At 38.0% G+C, this 24,590-nt stretch overlaps 1 protein-coding gene across 1 annotated transcript in view; it reads right to left on the reverse strand.

Moving 5' to 3' along the window:
* Nucleotides 1-35: 35 nt before the first annotated feature.
* Jade3 (jade family PHD finger 3) overlaps nucleotides 36-24,590 on the reverse strand; it is a 104,805-nt gene continuing 80,250 nt past the window's right edge. Inside the window, exons 12-17 of the mRNA XM_026784919.1 lie at nucleotides 23,486-23,697; nucleotides 20,952-21,119; nucleotides 17,560-17,676; nucleotides 5,760-6,230; nucleotides 4,601-4,718; nucleotides 36-2,356 (exon numbers count right to left, since the gene is read on the reverse strand). Coding sequence (XP_026640720.1) covers nucleotides 1,446-2,356; nucleotides 4,601-4,718; nucleotides 5,760-6,230; nucleotides 17,560-17,676; nucleotides 20,952-21,119; nucleotides 23,486-23,697 — 1,997 coding nt within the window. The 3' untranslated portion in view covers nucleotides 36-1,445. The remainder of the gene's footprint in view (nucleotides 2,357-4,600; nucleotides 4,719-5,759; nucleotides 6,231-17,559; nucleotides 17,677-20,951; nucleotides 21,120-23,485; nucleotides 23,698-24,590) is intronic.

Here is a 24,590-nt window from a genome sequence, read left to right on the forward strand (position 1 = left end):
GGAGGGAGGGAGGGAGAGGGAGAGGGAGGGAGGGAGAGGGAGAGGGAGAGGGAGAACAAAACCCCAAAGACGCTTTAACAAGGTTCTAAGAACAAAAGCAGGAGGGGCAAACTGCTCCACTGCATTGGCTAGAGGGCTACTGCCCTCACTGGCACCTACTGCTGCTTTCACCAGCATGAAACTTCAGAAATTGAAAATGGCCTCTTGTTTGAAAACTTTCTCTATATGTTCCCAAACTAGAAGAAAGAGAATATTATTTTAAGGCTAAGAAGAAATGGGAGCTGAGAATTTCAGTCTGCCTCACATTTTCTAAACTGCTACTTTCCCCTTATCTTAAATGGGAAGCAGACCTAGTTCATTCTCTAATTCAAAATTCTCTTCCTCTAGAAATGAATCAAGGCTGATTATTTGGTAATGTGGTATAATCAAGTTCTGAAAAATGGCTCTAACTTTTACACTTGGGAAATTGCCTTGGATTCAAAATTCATACAAAGCTAAATTATATCCATGTGTTAAACACATGCTTTCAAATTTGTCTGACAATAAAAATCTGTTTCAAAATTAAAGCAGGTAAGAATACTTAACCCTCTGTGCATTACACTATATTTTAATTATACCTCAATAAAAATTTTATAAACATTAAAGCAGGTATACAAAAACTGTCAGCCCAACTTTAGTCAAACTTATTTGAAAACAACACAAAAAACCCTGACCTGGTACAAATATCCCAGAAAAGGTCACCCTTCAGGAAAGGCTCTGAAGTCTTCGCAAATGCCTTGAGAAGTAGAGCATTTCCTTGGAAGTAGTACTTTTGTAAACACTATCCACAAGTTAGCTTGTTAGCTGGATAAGAGAGTTATGAGTGTGTTCCCAACAAGTAGGTCTAGGAACAGGCACTGGACACTTAGGAGAATTGACTTTATACGATATGATACTGTGAAAGAAACTCAACCTTGCACGAAGCAAGGAAGATAACAGTGACAGTATCCGAGAATGCTGCTCTCCCGGTCTCTCCCTTAAAGAGGTTTATAGATATCAGTGGAATTAGAAACTTTCTACAGACATGAGCTCTAAGGAGTCACATGTTACAGTTTCAAAAGATAAGTAGTTTTAGTGTCTGTCATGTTCTCTCACAAATCCATTGACAATACAATGATTCTTAATAAGTAGTTTAATCAGTGTGTTAAGATAATTGAAAAGCAGTCCTGAAGTACTCACTGAGCAAATACTCTGGGCCCAACTGTAACCAGCAGCCTCCAACAAAGCAACCCCAGTCAATCTGCAACTCTCGTAATGTGCTTATAAAAACTAGACCTGAAACCTTTTCAAAAACATCACACCATCATTTTCCCTGCAATTCCTCCTAATATACACTAGAATCCTTTTGGTGTTTAGATTTCCCCTAGAATGTGGGGCAAAGGCAAAGGCTGCTTAGGTATTTCTGATCACCGTTGCATTGAGCTGTGGGAATGAGGATGTGTCTCGCTTTTCCCATGGCATTCCCGAACAGAATCATGAGAAGGATTTTCTCGGTCAGAACTTTCTCTCTTTACCCTTGCTGTTTCTTTACTCCCTTCCCCTTCTGCTTCTGAATCGCTGGGCTCTAAATCAGGGCAATATCCATCCGTTTCCTGATATGGAGCTCTTCCTGCTGACCGCCTGAGAAGCTGTCTACCCCACAACTGCTCCTTAGAACTCACATTCTTAGTTGGTTTAACACAGTACTGGAGGTCCTCAGTGGGCCTCACCCATGTATTGGTGGCCTCCTTAAAGGATCTGCTAAAGTGTTCTATGCCAGATTTTCTAATGTTGCCCTGACTGGGCAAGTGGGGGCTGAGCACTGACGCCTGGTCACAGAAAATCTCATCTAAATTATCTTTCTGGGTGATGTTTCCAGACCAGTTGCCCTCCAGGCCATTGGAACTGGCAAGCCTGGAGTTAGGCTGATTCTTCCCATTACCAATAGAAGCCTGTCCGTGGAGGGCAGCCTGAAGGGCCAGAGGCTTTCCTAATGATTGCCCATGATAGAACTCGGCAGATGGAGGTCTCTGAGCAGGACTGGAACTCTTGGCTTCACTTCGAAAATGACTGCGACTAGCCAGCAAACAGTTACTCTTGATTTCTAGTGGATGTCTTGGGTACATTTTCACATTCATGTCCAGTGGCTCCTCAGGCATTTGTGGGCTCCTTTTATTGTGACCAGGGGAGCTGCTGCCAGGTGAGGAGGGTTGGTGTTCTGTTTCTGTGGAGCTGTCTCTGCAGTCTTCTGAGGTTGATTTAGGCATTTTCAACTTTAAGGTGATACGTGGTGGTGGGTAAAACAATGAGTTCTCTAGTGCATTTGTCAAAGAAAGTCCTGAAATCAAAAAGGAAGATTTGCTTAACAACTGATTTAATTATTAAGCATATGTGTATCACAAAGAGAGTTCATGAACCTATTGTTCCAAATGTCTCTGATGAGCAGGTCTACCATGGTGAGCTGCAGTAGAGGATGAACCCAGAGTCCCACACTATCCATGGCTCTCAACCTTTACACCTTTGCTTTCCTAACCTAGAAAACGATAGCAACAACTAGTATGCTCTGTCTTATGTCTCCATTTCCATGTCTTTCATTTCTTGTGTGTAATGAGTAGGACTGAAGATGTGCCTCAAACACAAGACATTTCAGATTTTATCGCTCATTCTCTTCAGGCATTCCCAAACAAGCCAAATAGAAAGCCACATAGGTATTTTATTTAATCTGGCATTAGAAGCAGTGGGTGGTTCCTGAATATTTTATGTCCTTACTTTATAATATCCTGATTACAAATTACCATTGTGGGGTATAGAATAATTTAAAAAATCTTATTGGACCCATATATGGGCACATGTGCGATAGCATGCATGTGAAGGTAGATGCCAACATTATGGAGTCAGTTCTCTCCATCTTTACATGTGTTCTAAGGATCAAATTCAGGCCACCAGGCTTTTAAAGCAAATGCTGCTGAATCATCTTGCTGGCCCTGGGAGAGGTATTTGATGCCTATGCTAGGATGCATTAATTACTCGGATATGTTACCATAAAATTGGTCTTTGCCCATTATCTTCTTATAATATATAGCTTCATAAAAATGAGAAAGGATAGCTTGGAAGTACCCTAAAGGATAGCATGCATTCCCCAAGGGACCATTTCGAACAACTACAGCCTCCATCTCTGCTAGGGCTTGCCACATGTTGATGCTGTAAGCTGCTATATTCTTTTTTTGCTTTTCTTTTTTGTAAAAATTAATTTATTTATTACATATACAGTGTTCTGTCTGTTTGTATGCTTGCTGGACATGAAGAGGGCACCAGATCTCATTACAGATGGCTGTGAGCCACCATGTGGTTGCTGGGAATTGAACTCAGGACCTCTGACCCATCTCTCCAGCCCAAGCTGCTATATTCTTATAATCAGAAGCCACTTGGCTGAGTCCAATCTTGTTATCACACAGAGGCTCCTCCCTGTTTTCCTTTACTTTTTATTGCTTTGACAGTCATGTTACAGGGTAACCTCATGGCTGAGTATCCCTGCTACTTCCTGCTATACCAGTATCCTATAATGCAGTCACAAATACCCCAGGGGCTTTTGATGTCTACCTAACATCTTGTTTCTATGTTTTTTCTTATTTTATGGTTGGCTTTTAACAGGTGCCGATTTTATACATTTTGCCTAAGTTACCCTTAGTGATCAGGTTCTCCCACCTATTCTATATTAAAAGACACATAGGGAAGTGTCCTGTACATGACTGTCATGATTCTAGCCAAGCATCTACTTTAGGTACTGTATCATCATGTATCTTTCTCATTAAGTGGGTAATGCAGGGATTTCTCTGGTGACTGCTCTATCTTCTAGTTTAGTTCTTAGTTCCTAGTATAGTGGTATTCAACCTTCCTATTCTGTGACCCTTTAATACAGTTCCTCATGCTTAATGGTTCCCCAACCATCAAATTATTTTGTTGCTACTTCATAAGTGTAATTTTGCAACTGTTATGAATTGTAATGTAAATACCTATATTTTCTAATGGTCTTCCATGACCCCTGTGAAAAGGTTATTTGACCCCCAAGGGGTTGCAACCCACAGATTGAGAACCACTACCCTAGTAGGTTCTCAATAAATATTAGTGAATAAATGAAAAGATTAGAACTATATCTTTTAACTTCTAGCTAAAGATCTGTTTTAACAGATTACTTTTAAGATAAGGAACCCTGGAATTAAATGGTTTCTGGAAACTAGAATTTGGTGTTGGCTTCTTGATTTTAAGTGAATTTGATAACTACAAAACACTTTCATGGCTGTAATTAATAGATTATCTGGCTTAGATTTACAACTCCTCTAATCCTATCCTGGAATTTCTTTTCCTTCCTTTCATTTTTTTTTTTTTCCGGGAAGGGGATTTCTACCCAGGAATTAATTTCTTATTGGAAGTTGACAGTGAAATAGGTCCCATAATTATCAGAATTAGACTGAAGCATACAAAACAATTTTTAAGTGGCACAATAGATATAAAATCAAATTGTAAAAATGGATATAATCAGTCTCTATATTTGCTAGTACAATTTTAACACACAGGTTGTTACCTTCTGTAACTCCTTGGTTGATAAGCTGGACTTGCAAACTGAAGATCTGTTCATGCACTTTGGTGTGTGAAAGTTTTAGCTTCTCTCGCCTGCTTATCATGTAGCATAAATTTCGAACCTGCAAGCCCGATCCCCAGTGAATAAAGATGTTTGTTATAATAAGCAAATTTACAGTTGAAATTGTTCAGTTACACTGAGTTCCGGTGCCTGTGGGAGTGAGGAGTGAAGACAAGACCCAAGGGCCACAGACCATGACCCAAATCAAAGGAATTACTATAGCATGACAATCATTGGGACATGGTTCCCATGTCAATGGGCTTTAAGAGCAAGTGCTCCAAGATTCTCTCTGAAACCTATTCTCTAGTCTACAATTTAAGAGGATCAATATTTATGTACACAGTCCAGCTGAGAAGATAATGGCATAATACGTTAGCCTCTCCTTTTTATCCCTGAGTATGAATGATAGCACTTGACATCTGTACCACCAAGCCTGGTTAATTTCCAGAATTAGACAATTATGAAATTTCCTAGGATAAACACGGTACCTAACTTTTCTCTCAATTCTTATAGCACTAAATTTACCTGATGAATATATCGTAAGTTAAATTATCTGCTGAAGTGGTTGTCAACCAGAGATGATTTTAACCCCTAGGAGGAATCTGGTAAATTTGGAAAACAACTTTCTTTGTCAAAACCAAGTATCTAAGGGGACTGGCATCTAGTGTGCAGATCATGGATGCTGCTAAACATCCTATCCTGGCCCTTGCAATAAAGGGTAGCAATCCACATAAATAACTAATGCAGTTCAAGATGTCAATAGCGCTGAGTCTAAAAAACCCTGAGACAGTGCTTTTCTGAACAAAATTCACTCATCAGGCTTCAGTCTCAGGAATTTGTCAGTAAAATATAGCTGAGTCATTTCAGACGACAGTGAATTTAAAAGTAAATCAACTGAGAATCATAAATTAAAAGTTTATAGAGCAAGTACTTATGAAGCCTTTCCAATCCCAGTCAAAATTTAAACAGAACCCAATGTCTGGGACCACAATGACCTCAGATGATAAGGAAAGACACAGAAGCTCACATTATATAATGGGGTGGTCATTTTAAAAATATCTTCTATCTCTATGTAGACAATAGTAAGAGCTGGTCATCTTACCCTCTCTAGGTCCTGCCGCAGGTGCATAAACATTCTCATGCGAGTATGGATGTTTTCTTCTTTTGGCTGTACCAAGCCAATTTCTTCATCCTCTTTGGGAGGAATTAATGGCTTGTTGAAGTTGCTTTTGCGCTTCAGTTTCCAGTAGTTATAGATAAAGTCAACAGTTAATGCAGATAGCCCCAGCTCTTTGGCAACATCTTCCACCTGGACCAAGGTGTAGAATTCTTCCTCTAGTTCACGAAGTTTCTGTGTCCGCAGGCTGGTTTTCTCACTTTTTGCCTGGCTCTGCTCAGCAACTCTATGGTGGTGGTACTCAGGCTCCCCAATTTTTGGCTTGTTTTGGCCATGCTTGAGGCAAAATGACTTGAATTTTACTTCATCACCTTCATCTAAGATAGTCTTCATTTCCAAGCCGTGCTCAAAGGCACAGGTGACATGAAAGGCAGTGATACAGCTTTTCACAGAGCACTGAAGGAGAAAAAATGTGTTAAGGAAGTAGATGGGAAGAGGATAGGGAACACCTATGTCTCTGGCCCCAACTGTGAGCTTATAGAAAGCAAAAAAGACAGGGAAGGCTTGACCATGACAAATATTTTACAAATAAAAAAAAGAGAAACATATTTTACAAGTAAGAATTTTTAAAAAAATTATTATATGCTTCCCCCCCCTTTTTTTTAAAAAAAAAGATTTATTTATTTATTATGCATACAGTGTTCTACCTGCATGTATGCCTGCAGACCAGAAGAGAGTACCAGATCTCGCTAGGGAGGTTGTGAGCCACCATGTGGTTGCTGGGAATTGAACTCAGGACCTCTGGAAGACCAGTCAGTGCTCTTAACCTCTCAGCCATCTCTCCAGCCCAAGAATTTTTTTATGTTACCCAGGAAACTTGGTCATATAGAAAATAGCAAAAATATGAAATTCCCATTTTAAGGTTTCAATTTAAGCTGCAAGTATTGAGTTGCTTTTTTTGAGAAGTCTTAATTTATGTAAAGTTATATGGTTTCTTCTCTGCGTCTTCCACATTGCCTATATATGCTTTTATTGTAATACTTTTCACACACTACCTACTAATAGCTGAAAAATTCCTGGACATAAAGCTTAAGACAGAACCTACATCAACTACCTATGTATCAGGATGTCATGAATTCAGGCAATACCATAAACTACTGAGAAAGCAGTTGCTCAGAATAAATGAAAGAAAAGACATAGTTAATATTATTGCTAGGACAGCCATGGCTCTAAAAGGTCACAATAAATTCAGTATCTAAGTAACCTTACTTCCTGAAATTGTTCTAATACACCTGAACTATGCATTAGACCACAGTCATGAATGGCTACTTAAATTTATACTAACTTAAATGGGGCCAAGATGTTGAGCCATGTTAGAACCCTTGTGTTGCATGTATGAGGCCCTGGGTTTCATCTCCAAAATTACAAAAAAGGCTAATTAAAATTACATACTATGAGGAACAATGGCTCAGCAGATAAGGGGTTTTGCCACCAAAACTGATGATGAATTAGATCCCTAGGACCTACATGGTAGGAGAGAGCTGACTCTTGCAAGTTATTCCCTAATCTCCACGTGTGCGCTCCCTCAATAAATACGTGTTATTTTAAAAAATGACATACATTGAAAAATTTAACTCCTCAGTTCCAAGAACCACATTTCAGCCAAACTAGACAACACACACACACTCTCTCTCTCTCTCTCTCTCTCTCTCTCTCTCTCTCTGTCTCTCTCTCCATCACTGTAGTAAGTTACTGAAGGATTTTGTTACTACTCTGTCATTCCCATTACCATGGAACACACTGACTATTCCTAGGGAGAAAGAGCAGGAAGAATGTAGCCCATGACAGATAAATTCCTGTGCCTAAGCTAAATTACCATTTGGTATGGTTAAAATGTTATAGCTTTTGAGTTGGGTGGTGGCGCACGCCTTTAATCCCAGCACTCGGGAGGCAGAGGCAGGCGGATCTCTGTGAGTTCGAGACCAGCCTGGTCTACAGAGCGAGTTCCAGGACAGGCTCCAAAGCAACAGAGAAACCCTTTATCAAAAAACCAAAAAAAGTTGTTACAGATTTCCTTTTAAGAGATCTTAAAATACATTGGTACACATATATGCTAACACGAGACATTTTTCTAAGAAAATAGAATGAGACTACATATACTGTCAAAACCTTTATGAATTAAATCAAATGTCCTTAATTTTCTGAATGAAAAGTTAAGAGCAAATATTATTTATTTTATTTACTTATATACTTTTTCAAGACAGGATTTCTCTGTGTAGTCCTGGTTGTCTTGGAACTCACTCTGTAGACCAGGTTGGCCTCAAACTTACAGAGACCCACCTGCCTCTACCTCCTGAGTGCTGAGATTAAAGGTATGAGCCACCATGCCTGGCAAGAGTAAATATTTTTTAAAAGTAAAAATAAAAAAAAAGAAAAAAGAAAATGACAGGACTTTTCATAGTTCAAGATACCCAATAGAAATGAAAACAAAATAACAGCAGCATTATTTTCTAATAGCTGGCTTTCCTCTTTACCACCAAAATGTACAAACTTTTAATTATAATATCACATGACTTTAAAAATATTTATGTGAATGTGTATGCATGTTTACTATGTATATGGAAGTCAGAAGAGGTGTCAGATGACCTGGAACTGGAGTTACAGAGTTGTGAGCAGGTCTATGTGGGTGTTGGGAATTGAACTTGGGTCCTTTGCAAGAATATCGAACTCTTTTAACTACTGAGCCATTTTTTCAGTTCCCAGAATGATCTTTTCTAAAAACTAGATGGTTTTATAGCAGTTTGCTTAAGAAACATTCCTAATTATCACATGTATTTTTTATCTGGTGCAGTTTATATTTCTACATTCTATAACTTTGATCTGGGAGATGATCTGTTTTTAATACCCCACTGATAGTTGCTGAAGGCTGTCTCATATTATTTGTTGTATAATGACTTCATTTTTCTTGAATACTCAATCCTCTTCTTCTAAGACAATACTGTCAACTAGTAAAGGAATTTTTCAAGACAGGTTTTCTCTGTGTATCCCTGGCTATCCTGGAACTCACTATGTAGACCAGGCTGCACTTGAACTCACAAAGATAGTCTGCCTCTGCCTCCGAGTGCTAGGATCAAGGTGTGTAGCACCACTCCTGGCAGGAGGTTTATCTTTAAACAACTTCAAAGGATAAAAAAAAATCAGGAATGGGATATAACTCTAATATCATCTAATCCAGCCTTACACTTACTGCTAATTAAACTTACCCTAAATTATGTGATTTAGACATGTCCATTTCCAATGAAGTGGTAATCTAGATACCTACTAGATTCTTTCACTGACAAAAGCACATTCTCACAAAACAGCCCTTCTTAGCTTTGGATAGTTCTTTTGGAAAATTTGGTTATATTACATAGAAATATGTATCCTTAAAATTTCCACATATTTGACAAACCTTATGAACATGAGGATGATGTTAAGCTCAAGATGCATTTTTATCTGAGTATTTTTATTATCAATTGGCTTAAATCTATATACAGATACTTATAAACCAAATAGTAAAAGGCATATTTTAGCAACAACAATAAAATGTTAAAAACGAATGAATGTCTTCCAGGACAAATTTATAGAATGTAGAGAGAGAAATTACACAAAAAAGACAAATACATGGATCATAATAAGGAATGTCTCTTAGCAAACTCTGCCGTAAAATCATCTAGTTTTAGAAAAGGTTATTCTGTGGTATTTATAATTGGAAGTCTGTGTACACTTTGGGGCTAAAAGAAGAAAGCACAGCCAACTTTTGGAGTCAATTATTTATTTATTGCTATTATAAAATAATGTTGCTATGAAAATTTATGCAGAAGTTTTTATTTATGTTTTCCTTTCTTTTGAATACCGTGTGGCAAAGGATTAACCTTTCCCAAAGAAGGGTTTGACCCTTTGCCTCTATTACCTGAGAAGTAGCAAGTAAGCCTTTGGAATGTTCTAATATGTAGTTTATGCTAACTGTGTGACTATGGTAGAGGCTTTGGGTTACATGATATCAACCTGACTTCCAGAAGGACCCAAGAACAAGGTGTCAGACAAATGGAATATTACCTCTGGCCTCCAAGGCTATGAGTGGAGAAATAAACACGGAATGCATGGTTTTGGGGGTGATATAGTGAGGAGCATAAGATATACACCTCCTTGGACAAGCTGTGGTATTTAGGCAGGGAGTGGAGGGCATGGTGGTCACTGACCCTGACTACTCTAATGAGTCATAAGCCCAGTTATCTTCAGGTTACTGTGGAAACTGAGAGCACAGAGTGGCCTTTGAGCTGATACTTTATAACTGGTACTTGGTCATTAGGTAGGCCTACTCTTCGGTTATCAATTTATTTCTGCAGCCCCCTTTGGGGTTATTAATTCCTGGGTAGGGTCTGGTAGGCAGAGTACTGGGTTCCCTTGATTCTTTCTGTGCAGTGCAGAACGTGATGCATTTTTTTGCCTCCCCATTCTTTGATGCATTTGCAGAATACCCCTTAGCTTATGCATTAACTGGCCATGTAAGCCTTAAATCAAGTATGAGGATTTGGTGTGAATATTGCCATATCCCCACTAGAGGAGGGAGACGGAAAGAGGGAGAGAGAGAGAGAGAGGGAGGGAGGGAGGGAGGGAGGGAGGGAGTTAGAGACAGAAACAGACAGATTCTGTGTGTGGTAAGTGGCAACCTGCTTGGCTCCTATGGCCAGCACTGGCTTTTAGTAGCTAAACAGAGAAACTTCTAGAGCAATAATATAACGGATAACATATCCTGAGTAGGTCCAGCCCTATAGGAGCAGCAGCATGTAGCAGCAACTTGTGCTGTGGGAAAAGAGAGGTATTAAGATAGATCCAGTTCTCTCCCTCTCCCAGACCTGGTACATTCTAGTATTTAAAGACTGGGAAAGGATGTTGTGTCCATTATATATTTAAAAAATATAAATTTTTAAAAAATATAAAAATATAAGTGCCACCTTAACTTTTAACTCCATAGTTTATTCCACATTTTTGCCACTTTCTTTTCTTTACAAAGATTAAATTTTAATTTCAACTCTGCAGATATGCATGCCTTTATGTGGTTATATGCATAATAGTGCAGTGTCTTGATGATAATGGACTAAACTTCTGAAGTATAAACCAGCCCCAATTAAATGTTTTCCTTTACAAGAAAAAAAATAGTGCAATGTCTTGGAGCTGGAGTTCTAGGCAGCAGCTGTAAGCAACCCAATTCACGCTGGGAACCAAACTTGGGTCTTCTAGAAGAGCATTATATATTACTAACTACTGATATGTCTCTATAGCCTATTTTCTTTTCTACAGCTACTGGTGATATAGTCGTTTGACTTTTATGTTTCATACTTGCTTTGTTTTGGTGTTATGATGATTAATCACTAATGTCAACTGCCAGGGTTTAGCATCATCATGAAAACACTCTGTGGTGTCTTTGACACTATTTCTAGAAATATTTAGCTGAGTAAGGAAGGTTGACTGAATGTTGGTGGAACCATCATCATTGATTAGTGAATTAAAAAGGAGAAATTGAGTTGAACATTCATCTCACTTTTTATTTTCTGACTGCAGACACAGTATGACTTGCTGACTCATTCTTCTGACACTGTCCTTTCTCTGCCAGGGTGGACTATACCTTCAAAGTGTGAGCCCAAATAAACCTTTTCCTTCCTTAAGTTGCTGTTGTCAGGTATTTTGTCACAGGAACACATAAAATTAATTAACAGATATGTTGCTGTTACAGCATTTTCTTCCTGCCTAGCTATTGGCCATTCAGTTTTTTTTTTTTGGTTTTTCGAGACAGGGTTTCTTCGTAGCTTTTGGTTCCTGTCCTGGAACTAGCTCTGTAGACCAGGCTGGTCTCGAACTCACAAAGATCCGCCTGCCTCTGCCTCCCGAGTGCTGGGATTAAAGGCATGCGCCACCACCGCCCGGCGCATTCAGTTTTTATTATGCCAATCACAGCAATACATTTTCACATAGCATACAAATAACTCACAACAGTTTACAGTAGTTACTGTAGATGTTAGAGTATAAGAGTGGCACTTATCTCTCAGCCCTACAATCTGAGAAGAGATGTCACTGAAGTGTTACCTAACTTTTCCCATTTTTTTTGGTTTTAAAATTGGATGGCTTGACTATATAGCCAAAGTTGGCTTTGAATTCTTCTACCTCCCAAGTGTTGGTATTACAGGCATGTATCACATCATGTCTAGCCCATGTTTAAATTTATCTCCCCTTAAAATGTTTTGAGCTCCCAAAGGCAGAGATTATAACAGTCTTAGAACAAAAACAACTTCTATTAATGAATTGTGAAATATATGAAAAAAAAAACCCCAAAAAAACCAATGACATGCTTCCCTAGGTGGGTGGAGGAGTGCTCTTTTATGTTTGGAGACTAGAGGTTGATGTCAGATGGCTTCCTTAATTGCTCTCCACTTCATATTTGAAACAAAGTCTGCTTCTGAATGTGGAGCTCACCATTTCAGCTTACTGGCTAGCCAGTTAAGTGATTCCAGGATCTGCCTGCTTCTGCACATCACTCCCAGAGCTGGAATTACAGATGTATGATGCCAAACATTTAGTTTTAAATAGGTGCTGGGGATTCAAATTCAGGTTCTCATGCTTGTGCAGCAAGTACTTAACCACTGAGCTATCTCTTTCACCTTCCTTTTAATCTTAGTATATAATTTTCCTTATTGTGTCACTTTTAATAGTCACTGGAAAAAATGTACTTTCTTATTTACTAGTTCTCCACTTGAAGATTTTATCTTTTAGAAGTTAATTTCCATCACAATTGAACTCATATTGGCCTAACAGTAAACTCGTGCTAGTTTACCAATTTAAATTTTGTATACTTGTAAGTGACTTCAAACAGGCCCTTATCTCTCTACCATCAATCCAAGCCACAAATGTTGGATGATTCTATTTAGTTTGGCTAGCCAAATACATGTTAGACATTTTTATCAGATAATCAGATTTACTCTAGGGAATAATAATATGGGCATATACAATTACTAGCTGTCCCATTAACATGTATATTTATCTGTTAGGTACTATGCTATGTTCTCTGCCATCTTAAGTAATTACTATTATTGTCTCCAATTATAGTTGTGGAAACTGAAGCCCAGAGATGTTAGGTAACTTTTCTAAGCTTACATAACCAGCAAGACCAGGTTTCAAATCCTGGGAGGCTGGTGCCAAAGAGTATATCCCTCCTCTTCTCTCCTCTCCCCTCTTTCCACTTTCCTCCATCTTTTTTTTCCCACCTTGTGTTTTAAGACAGGGTCTAACTATATGGCCTAGGCTGGCCCTCAACTGGTGGTACTACTGCCCCAGCCTTCCAAATGTTAGGGCATGCTATCATACTCAGCTTCAAAGCCATTTTTTTTTCTAGACACAGTCTCAGTTCATAGACTAGGTCAAGCCTCAGGATCTAGATAGAATAGGAACTTCAAAATAAGATACAGAATAGAGAAATTTGGGAAATCTGGCAATTAGAGCAAGTATGTCTAGAAAGCTGGGCAAAATCCAGACTAGTGTCTGCTAAAGGATTATCAGAAGCCTTCATGCTCAAAAAGGCTCTTATTTAAATACTGTCTATGGCCACATTGCAAAGTTGAGTGGCTGTGACAAGAAACTACATGGTCTACAAAGTCTAACATATTTACTATCTTGCTATTTATAGAAAAAATTTAACAGTCCTTCCTCTAACCATTAAAGACCCATATAATTTCTTTGATCTTCTTTCCCAAACATTCCATTTTCATCTTGCTGGATTCTTTCTTTTTGATCAAATAGGCCAGGCACACTCCTATCTCATGGCTTTTTCCAATGGCTGTTTCCTCTGCCTGGAACACTTCCATCCTAAACATCTACATAGTTTTTTTGTCTTGCACTGAAGTCTTTGTTCAAATGTTACCTCCATAGTTAGTCCTACCCTAACCCTCAGCTTAAACTTGTAACTCACAATCCCTGCATCACACTTCCGAACTCCTTACTGACCTCCACAGTCTTTTCCACAGCAGGTATCACCTTCTAACATTTTTTTAACATCTATTGCTGTCTACTTTTACAAACTAAAATATAAACTCCACAGTTGTAGACCCAAAGTAAACCCTAGTATACAATTAGGCATATACAGTTGTTGAGCATATTAAATTCCTTATACTAAAGTTTGTTATAAGGATGCAGTTCAGTGGTATAGCATTTGCTCAGCATACTTGAGATCTTGAGATTAATCTCCAGCACCACACAAAAATAGAAGTGGGAGGACCTTGGACTTCCCACAGGGCAGGGAATCTGGACTGCTCTTCATTCTTGAGAGGGAGGGGGAATGGAGTGGGGGGGAGAGGGGGAGGGGGCAATGTGTGGGGGGAGGGGGAGGGAAAGAGGAGGCAGAAATTTATTTTTAAAAAACTAAAAAAATAAACAAAAAAATAAAGAAAAAATGCATAATAGCAGCATAGACACCAAGAGAAACAATAAATGGGACCTCCTGAAACTGAAAAACTTCTGTAAAGCAAAGGATGCAGTCAGCAAGACAATGGCAGCCTACAGAATGGGAAAAGCTCTTCACCAACCTCACATCACACAGAAGACTTATCTCCAAAATATGCACATAAGTCAAGAAATTGATCATCAAAATAACAAATAATCCAATAAAAAATGGGACACAGACCTAAACAGATAACTTTCAACAAAGGAATCTAAAATGACTGAAAGACACTTAAGAAATGTTCAACATCCTTAGCCATCAGAGAAATGCAAATCAAAACAACTCTGAGATTCCATCTTACACCTGTAAGAATAGCCAAGATCAAAAACACTGATGACAACTTATGCTGGATGGGTTGTGGGGAAAAGGAAACACTCCTGCATTGCTGGTGGGAATGCAAGCTGGTACAGCCCCTTTGGATATCAGTGTGGCGATTTCTCAGAAAATTAGGAAACAACCTTCCTCAAGACCCAGTAATACCACTTTTGGGTATATATCCAAAGGATGCTCAATCATGCCACAAGGACATGTGCTCAACTATGTTCATAGCAGCATTGTTTGTCATAGCCAGAACCTGAAAATAAACTAAATGCTCCTCGACTGAAGAATGGATAAGGAAAATGTGGTACATTTAAGCAATGGAGTACTGCACAGTAGAAAAAAATAATGACATCTTAAAAATCTGCAGGCAAATGGATGGAGCTAGAAACATCATATTGAGTGAGGCAACCTAGACCCAGAAAAACAATTATCATATGTACTCACTCATAAATGGTTTTTAAATATAAAGTAAAGCAAACCAGCCTGCAAATCACAATCCCAGAGAACCTAGACAACAAAGAGGACCCTAAGAGAGACATACATGGATTTAATCTATACGGGAAGTAGAAAAAGACAAGATCTCCTGAGTAAATTGGGAGCATTGGGACCTTGGGAAAGGGTTGAAGGGGAGGAGAGAGGAAGCAAGGGGAGCAGAGAAAAATGTATAGTTCAATAAAAATCAATAAAAAAGTGTAATCTTTTCTAAAAAAATGCATAATAGCCTCAATTTAGTAAGAGTTCTCTAAAATCAAGAATCTGAACTTTAAGAAATAAAATTAAAAACCATTGGTCTACAGACAAAAAAACCTCTAGAATGTTCCATCTACTCATCTGTTTATCCATTAGCCACCCATTAATCTAGTATTTACTGTATGTCTAACCATGTCAAGGTGTGGGGAAAGCGTAGAACAAAACTAGGTAAGATAAAACTCATAGATGAACAATATAATAGAACACAGAATGTGTAGCCTAAGGCTGCAATGCAAACTCAGATCTGCAAAGGTTAAGGCCAATGTTTTTTTCCCTCACTATGTTATTAATTACTGACTGCATAAAAATAATCTTTAACAGCAAAATAGTGGGAAATGTGGGTGCCATAATGAGGAGAATAAGTAACTTTTTGAATACAAATTCAATCTCCACTGTAAAATTATTAAATAATGCACATGGAAAATATTGTTTTGATGGAATATATGTATTATAAATTAATTTGATACAAGGAAACATATGCATTTATTTAATGAACCCTAAATGAATACTAATGGTGGAATGGTATCATCTTAGCCTTTAAGAGGCTCATATATGGAGAGCAAACAGGAAAGAACTTAAACAAACAGACAATGTGATAGGTTAGTGGCTCAGGGTTTCTACTGCTATGATAAAACACCAATACCAGGCCTGGCACAGTGGTCCATGAACTTAATCCCAGCACTTGGGAGGCAGAAATGTTTGGATTTCTGTGAGTTCGAGGCCAGACTGGTCTACAAAGCGAGTTCCAGGACAGTAAGGGCTGTTACACAGAGAGCGCCTGTCTCAAAAAAACCCAAACCCAGGAAAAACAAAGCAACAGACATCCTCACAAAAAACAAAAATCCACCATAATGAAAAGTATCTTAGGGAGAAAAGGATTTATTTCATCTTACAACGTGCATAATCCAGGGAAGTCAGGACAGAAACCCAAGGCGGGAAATGATGCAGAGGCCGTGGAAGAGTCTACTGCCTTGGTCCTATGGCTTGTTCAAACTGCTCATATTTGTTAGATGACAAGTGTGCAACCTGTTATGCTAATTAGCAGTGAACACCTAGTATCATTGTCTTAAGTTATGACATTACAGAGACTCCTTTCTCTGAAGGTGTACAGGAAAATCTAATTTCAACCGTCTGCAGCTTACATACAGTAAGACTATGGAATGGAAGGTCAGTCCTTCCTTCCTTCCCACTTACAAGCAGTACCACCTTAGTATGTTTGGAACAGAAAGTGAAGTGATGCTGTACCTCAGATATTTTAGAAAACATTACTTGTACTGCCATGTGCAACATAGAAGCCTATGAGAATGATTTTCAAAACTAGTCACTAGACTATGTATTCAAATATACCTTTCCATACTCAAATTTAAGATCATTCTGGATCTTAAATTGACAATTAATTAATTTACTGAACATGGAATTATAGCTTAGAGTTATAGGCTTATAGCTTTAGAGTTATAGCTTATTCCTACTAAGAATGAAATCACTCAGCTTCAGAGTTCAGTTAATTCATGAGCTCTGACACTAAAAGGTTAAATACCACTATGAATATTATTTTGAGAAAGGATCTCACTATGTTTTTTCAGGTTGGCCTTGAACTCCTGAACTGAACTGATTCTTCTGTCCCAATTTCCTGAGTAGCTGGGCCTAAGGTGTATATCACTATGCCCACAACCAATATGAATGTTGAAAGGAATAGGCTTAGTGGTTAAAACCATTTATTGTTCTTTCAGAGGATCCAAGTTCCCAACTATGCTGGATGGTTCACAACAACCTGTAAATCCAGTTCCAGGAGATCCAACACCCTCTTCTAGCTTCTGGGGGTACCCACACACATACACATAAATAAAAATAAATCTTTAAAAAAAACCATGAGCCGGGCGATGGTGGCACACGCCTTTAATCCCAGCACTCGGGAGGCAGAGGCAGGGAGATCTCTGTGAGTTTGAGGCCAGCCTGGTCTACAAGAGCTAGTTCCAGTACAGGCTCCAAAGCTACAGAGAAACCCTGTCTCAAAAAACAAAACAAAAAAACAACCCCCCCCCAAAAAAACAAAAAACAAGCTGAATAGCCTAGAAGCAACATCTGAAAAGATTTCCACACATGCTCTGTGGAATGACACCATCCTGCACATGAGAGGGGAGACTCTTGGTTTTAGCTCATTCCACTACTTCTCAGGGTACTTACCTGAATACAAGCCCCCGTCTTCAACTTGCACAGGCTGCAAACTAAGGCCCACCGGCTAGGTGGAATATGGGAGATTTTTGTGATGGGTTCCATTCTCTCAGGACAAGCGATGCTGACCTACAAATAAAATATCATCATAAGGCAGAAGCACCAAGGCATCTCAGAAGTACTTTTCACAAACTATAAATGATGTTATATGACGCTGAGAACATTAAAACAATGAGGTAAGCCATATCTTCCAAGGTTAGTATGAAACTAAGAATAAACAAAACATCTCTTTTCATTGCTCAGTCTTTCAGTTACTTCTAGCAATGTAAACAATTCATATATGTGATGAGAGTGCGCAAGTGTAGACTAGGTAGTCATGGTTACCTTAAAGAATCAAGATATATCCATCTTTACTTAGGAACCAAAGAAAGCTACTAAGGAAAGGAAAGAAAGTTTAGAAATTCTAGTATCTGTGTTATGTTAGAGATGGTACCACATGCCTTGCTATTTCATTTAATCAACTAAATATAAAGACAGGCGGTGACAGATCTTTATATTTGGTTCACAAAGCAGGATAATATTGTTGGAAAGTAGCAGCAAATTTATGTAATGAAGAGACTGCAGCATGTAATTAGAAAGAATGAGGATGATATCACTTCTAAACCCCAATCTTTAAAACTATGTAACTATTATTAGCTTACCCTACTCTCTCAGCCAAAGTAGCTTCAAAGTGAAATTAAGTCTTTGGGGATGCTGAAAGGAAAGGTATACTTTAAAAAAGATGAAAAAATTCTTTTCCATCTGGAAACAAAGGATCAATGTAATTACTGCTAAAAATGTGTTCTTGTTTCTCTTTATAACTTTATACATGCCTTTTAAAAGAAACTGTTTTCTAAATATTTATTCTATTTGTATGCATATTTTGCCTGCATGCATATATATATGTGCACCACATATATGCCTGGTGCCATGGATCCCCTGCAACTGGAGTTAGATAGTTGTGAGCTGCCATATGTGTGCTGGGACTTGAACCTGGATCTTCTACAGCCATAGCTAGTGCTCCTAATCACTGAGCCATTTTTCCAGACCCAAGAAATAAATGTTTAAAATTATTATTTTTTGTTTTATTTTGTGTGTATGAGTGTTTAGCCTATATGCATGTCTGTACACCATATGCATGCAGTGTCTACAAAGGTCTGAAAAAAAGTATTGGATTCTCTGGGAATGGAGTTACAAATGGTTATAAGCCACTATATGAGTGATGGGATTTTGGTCTTCTGGAAAAGTAGCCAATGCTCTTAATCCCTGGACCATCTCTCCAGCACCAGAAAGAAACAGGTTTTAAACAGTGAATAACTATCAAACTAAGATGATTCATCTAGTACAAATTATATCCAGATCAGGAAAGAGAGATCTTTAATAATTTAAAATCTAGAAATCAAGAATTAGAAGCCATAAGAGAAGTTTTTTGAAAGTTTTTTTTTTCTTTCAAAACACGGTTTCTCTGTGTAACAATTCTGGTTGTCCTGGCACTCACTCTGTAGACCAGGCTGGCCTTGAACTCACAGAGATCCACCTGCCTCTGCCTCCCAAGTACTGGGATTAAAGGTGTAAGCCACCACCGCCTGGCTAAAAGTTTTAGTATTTTTATTTTTGAGATAGCATCTATGTAACTCAGGGTGGCCCTTAACTCATGACCTTCTTATTTCAGTCTTCTGAGTATTAGGATTATAGATGATTTGTTTTACTTTTATGTGTGTGGTACTAGGGATCAAGTCCAGGCCATTGCACATCCTAAGCAAGTGCTCTACCTCTGAGCTATATTCCCTAGCTCTTGTTGTTTTTTTCTCTGTTTGAGACAAGGTCTCACTATAGCTTAGGCTACTCTTGAGTTTACTATGCAGCCCAGGCTTTGAACTTTTGACTATCCTGCCTTTCCAACCAAAGATGCAGGTTTACAGGTATATGTACCAGGGCTGGCTTCAACCTTTTTAAATTTAATTTTAATTTTTTTTTTTTTTGGTTTTTTGAGACAGGGTTTCTCTGTGGCTTTGGAGCCTGTCCTGGAACTAGCTCTTGTAGACCAGGCTGGTCTCAAACTCACAGAGATCCCTCTTCCTCTGCCTCCCGAGTGCTGGGATTAAAGGTGTGCGCCACCACCGCCCGGCTTTAAATTTAATTTTTTGGTAATGGAGAGCTGCTTTGTTCATATTAGGCAAATACTCTACCACTAGCTACACCCTAGTCCAAATCTGTGGGTTTTGTTTGTATGTTTACAGGGTCTAAGTATGTAGGTTGGCTTTGAGCTCACTAGACAGTTCCAAGCTGGTTTCTAGATCTTAATCTCCCAAGTATAGGGATTACAGGAATGTACTACTATGCTTAGTTTAGAAGCCATGTTTTAATTAAGTTAATGAACAATAGCAGGATGAATAAACAGTATATCCATAAAATGGTAAACTACTAAGCAATGTAAATTGATGAACTACTGATACATATTACAACATGGAGTGCTAGCCAGACAGAAAATAATACTTACTGTATGAATTCCTTTTACATGAAGCTTAAAAATATATAAAACTTATCTATAGCTGATCAAAATCAAAATGGTTATTCCCAGGAAATAAGGAAAGGAGGGGATATAAGGGAGCCTTCCAGGATGCTATTAGTATAGTTCTGTGGTATTTCATGTCTTAGACTAATTTGTGGCTACAGGTTTTTTTTTGAGACAGGGTTTCTCTGTAGCTTTGGAGCCTGTCCTTAAACTAGCTCTGTAGACCAGGCTGGCCTTGAACTCACAGAGATCTGCCTGCCTCTGCCACCCAAGTGCTGGGATTAAAGGCGTGCGTCACCATCGCCTGGCTGTGGCTACAGGTATTTTAAAGTAAGGTAAAGTTTACTTTTAAAATGTTTCTCACACTTTGTCTTTTTTTAAAAAGTAGTGTGTTTATTTTAAAAATAGTAAATAGTTTTAAAATATTTGTTTATAAAAATATTACTATATGTGCATACGTGTAGAGGTACTTCTGGAGACCAGAGGTCATCAATTCCCTGAGAAGCAGAATTAAAGGCAGTCAGTTGTGAGCTGCCTGACATGGTACTGGAACTGAACTCAGATCCTCTATAAGAGCACTGTGAGCTCCTAAGAGCTATGCTATCTCCATCTCCCACACTCTGGTCTTTTATGCCTCTTCTCTCAAACAAATTTATCAAACACCACTGAAAGTACCACTCACAAATACATAAAAATGCACACTTGTGTCCAAGAAGACCTGAGGTAGCACAGAAATCTCAGAAATATAGGTGAGCAGGAAGCATTTCCATGACAAGTATCTGTCTGTCTAAACATCATGGGAAGTAGGACACCCTGGAGTAAATGGTCCTAGATTCAGATGGTTTCTTACTTCAGGAATCCACAGGGCACAACTGACATGGGCCCATTTAGTCCCTGTCCTGGTGGTCTTCATGGCTCCACCTTTCTTAGGACACAAAACACACTGTGGATAAATGCCCAGGACACAGGAACGGCACAGCCAGCTGCCTTCTGGAATCTTAAGGATGCCATAGCAAGCCTGTAGGCATGAGGAAGAGAGGGAAGAATGGTCAGTGTATCTGTATTAGCACTAACAACAATTTTGACATAGTTAAGAAAATATTCTCTGTTTTGGGGATAAAGACAAATCTAGCTGAAGAAGTTCTTATCTAGGATTTAGCAATTTTTAAACACTAAAAACGAATGTAGCAGCATTTGAACTAAGATTAGCATGCCTATCTAGATAGAAAAAGACAAGGTGGAGATTCATCCCAAAGTTAGCGAATTATTAAGAGACTTGGGTTACAGACATTTTTATTTTTAAAAAAATGGATTCTTTTTCCTGTTTTCCAAATTGTCTTCAATGTTTATATATTGTAACAGGTCATCAAATCAGTACTGGAGTAACTTCAACATGTCATGTACTATTGTGATCAAGAAAAAAGGTGATAGAAAATAGTGAACTATATGAATACAAATCAGCTAATGTTTATAAAGAGTCTAATACGACCTGGTACATGAAAAACATTCAGCAAATTGTAGAAATTATTTGTTTAGGTTGAACCAGGAGACTTGTGAATTGAATCACAATAATCCATAATGAGCTCTGAGAGCTTTTTTTAATTCTTTATGTAATGATATTAGAAAATAATGAACTCAGGGAGGTGGAAGATTACTTGAAATTATTCTAGATCCCCCATGTTCAATTCTGTCCAGTTCCCCTCTTAATTGCTCTAATCTATTTCTGAAAAAAATGCTTCCAAAATATTTTGCCCACTTTGACTACTTGCCATGAACATATTCTCTTCTGACTGAAAAGACCTCTCTGGTTTGACATACATTTTTACATTCAGCATGAGTGCCACTTGTTGGAAGTTGTTTTTTAATTTTTATCTCTTCCATGCATTTCCACATGCATTTATAATCTATAAAATCAGCTGGTGGAGAGGTGGTGGTGGCACATGCCTTTAATCCCAACTCTCAGGAGGCAGAGACAGGAAGATTTCTGTGAATTTGTGGCCAGCCTGGTCTACAGAGTGAGTTCTAGGACAGCCTTCAAAGCTACAGAGAAACCATGTCTTGAAAAACAAAAACCAAAAAACCGAAACAAAAATCACCTGGCACTCTGGTAAACTGGTAGTTTCTTTTTAATCATTATACTGTGGTTTTCTTGGGGGAAGGGGCAGAAAGTATATCTGGTTCTTCATCAATGTGTCACCATAATGCAGCATGGTCCTGGCTCACAGATGGTGCTTAGTGCATTTACAGTATTTGTTACATAAACTAATAATATGAATAAAATATACAGTATGTTCAGAAGATTAAAAATTTAGTTAGGTAGAAGTCAAGAATTGAATTGAACTACATCTTGGAAGATATGTACACTTTGATAACCTAAGGTAGGAGACAAGACTGTGTATGGGTATCCTTGTGTGTGTGTGTCATAGGTTAAGCTGAATGTCAAATATGTGAGTGGTTGTATGTGTGTGTGGAGGTCATAGGTTAAGCTGAATGTCTTCCTCAATTGCCCTCCATATTGTTTCTTGAACCAGGGTCTCTTAAGAATTTGATTCAGCTAGATTGGCTGGGCAGCAAGTACCAGGGATCCTATCTCTGCCTCTCCATGTGTGCCCCTGTAACTTAGTTCTTTATGTGTGTTTTGGAAACTCAGGTTCTCATGCTTTGGCATCAAGTACTTCACCAACTGAACCACCTGTAGCTCTCTCTCAGAAGATATTTTTAAATTCAGACATGGCTGTAAAATGAAGACAGGATAGTGTTAGCAATATTCATCACTGTACCTCAAGTGACCTTGTTTTACCACAGAACAGAGCAGAGGATATGGGTAAGAGTTGAAATAAGTGCTGGTATCATTAAAGCTAACATTATTAATATGACAGTGTGACAGAACAAGTGTCAACTAACTTGTGTAAAGTCATTTAACCTATCCTTACATTGTTTGTAATACTAAGATGAGAAAAATCTCCAATGTAGATGATGCAAGAAGCATAGGGACTTCCTGAGTGAATCAAATGAGAAAAATCTCAATGGTCTAGACATGAAATGACACAATAAAGGCCTAGGTTTAGCCTCTTGGGGGAATATTAGTAGGTAAAGCAGCTTAGGGACCACAAGCAATGTTTCTAGAGAATTACTGAAGAACAGCAAAGCCTAATTTTGATTTTCACCTTTAAATATAAGACATTGTTCAGATATGAGTGTTAGAAATAATAATCACTGAGCTTCAATAATGTTGACCATTGGAACAATGAGATATCAGATTAAGGACACTTGGACTAAGCCTGATGATTTTAGTTTAAACTTCTGAACTCCAATACTAGAAGAACCAAATCCCAAAAGTTGTCTTTTGACTTTAACACTAATATGTTGACCATTTCCACTAACCTGATGCACACAGACGTTACACTTATCACAGAATACCATATCATTCCCTTCTTCACTGTCTGGAGACTGGCACACATCACAGATCACATCTTCATCATATTCTATTCCTAGCCCTTCTTCTGTCTCAATAGCATGGTTCATATTTTCATGGCAGTGGCGTTCTAGAACTTCTATTGTTTTTTCCATAAGTGTCTCATCAATTGGCCCATAACCTGCACAAAAATAAAAACAATAACTCTTCTGTCAGCTGTCATTCTCAAATCATCAACTGCAGGGGTAGGCAGGATGCTAAGGGACAAAGCCATCTTTTTTTTTCCTGATCTAAAGCAACCAGATTTCAAGGATTTTTTTTTACTAGAGGAATTCTAACATTGAGTAAAATAAAATTAGTGTTTAATACATTAATGAAGAAATACATCACAGCACATTTTCTTAAAATTTTACAGATGCTTACATTTTTTTTACTAAATCCTAGTCAGGGGGCTAGTGAGATGACTCAGTGGGTAAAGACACTTGCTGCTAAGTCTGATGACTTGATTTTAATCCCTGGAAACCTCATGGTGGCAACAAAGAATCAACTCTCAAAAATTCTCCTCCACACACATATACATAAATAAATATAAAATTAAAAAATAAATCCTAGTCAATCTCCTGCTAAAACCTTAATTAATTTTCTCTTATTCCTACTAATAAGACTTGAACCAAAGGTGTAACTTTGAACACTTTAATTTGTAGCATTTAAATCTTTTACTTGTTTGGGCACAAATAATGTATTAGTAACTTAGCTTCACTAAAAATACTTAGTGGTCATACCAAGAATTTTTCATTTGATAATGTATTAACCCATAAAAGAAAATCCTAGGTAATATGTATATATGGATATGTATATGAAATACTGTTTTTCAAACCTGATTTAAAAAAATCAAATACCATTTTTCAATAACAAGTAATAATAGAAACCTCTTAACATTCACAAAGATTTAAATGCAATTCTGAAATTACCCCTTTTCTTTCTTTTTATACTTTTATTTTTCTCCTCACCCTCCACATTTAACCCAACTGAAAGACTCATAGGGCTGATACTGGTAAAAACTAAGTATTTTTC

The sequence above is a fragment of the Microtus ochrogaster genome, chromosome X (assembly GCF_000317375.1).
Source record: "Microtus ochrogaster isolate Prairie Vole_2 chromosome X, MicOch1.0, whole genome shotgun sequence".
NCBI lineage: Eukaryota > Metazoa > Chordata > Mammalia > Rodentia > Cricetidae > Microtus > Microtus ochrogaster.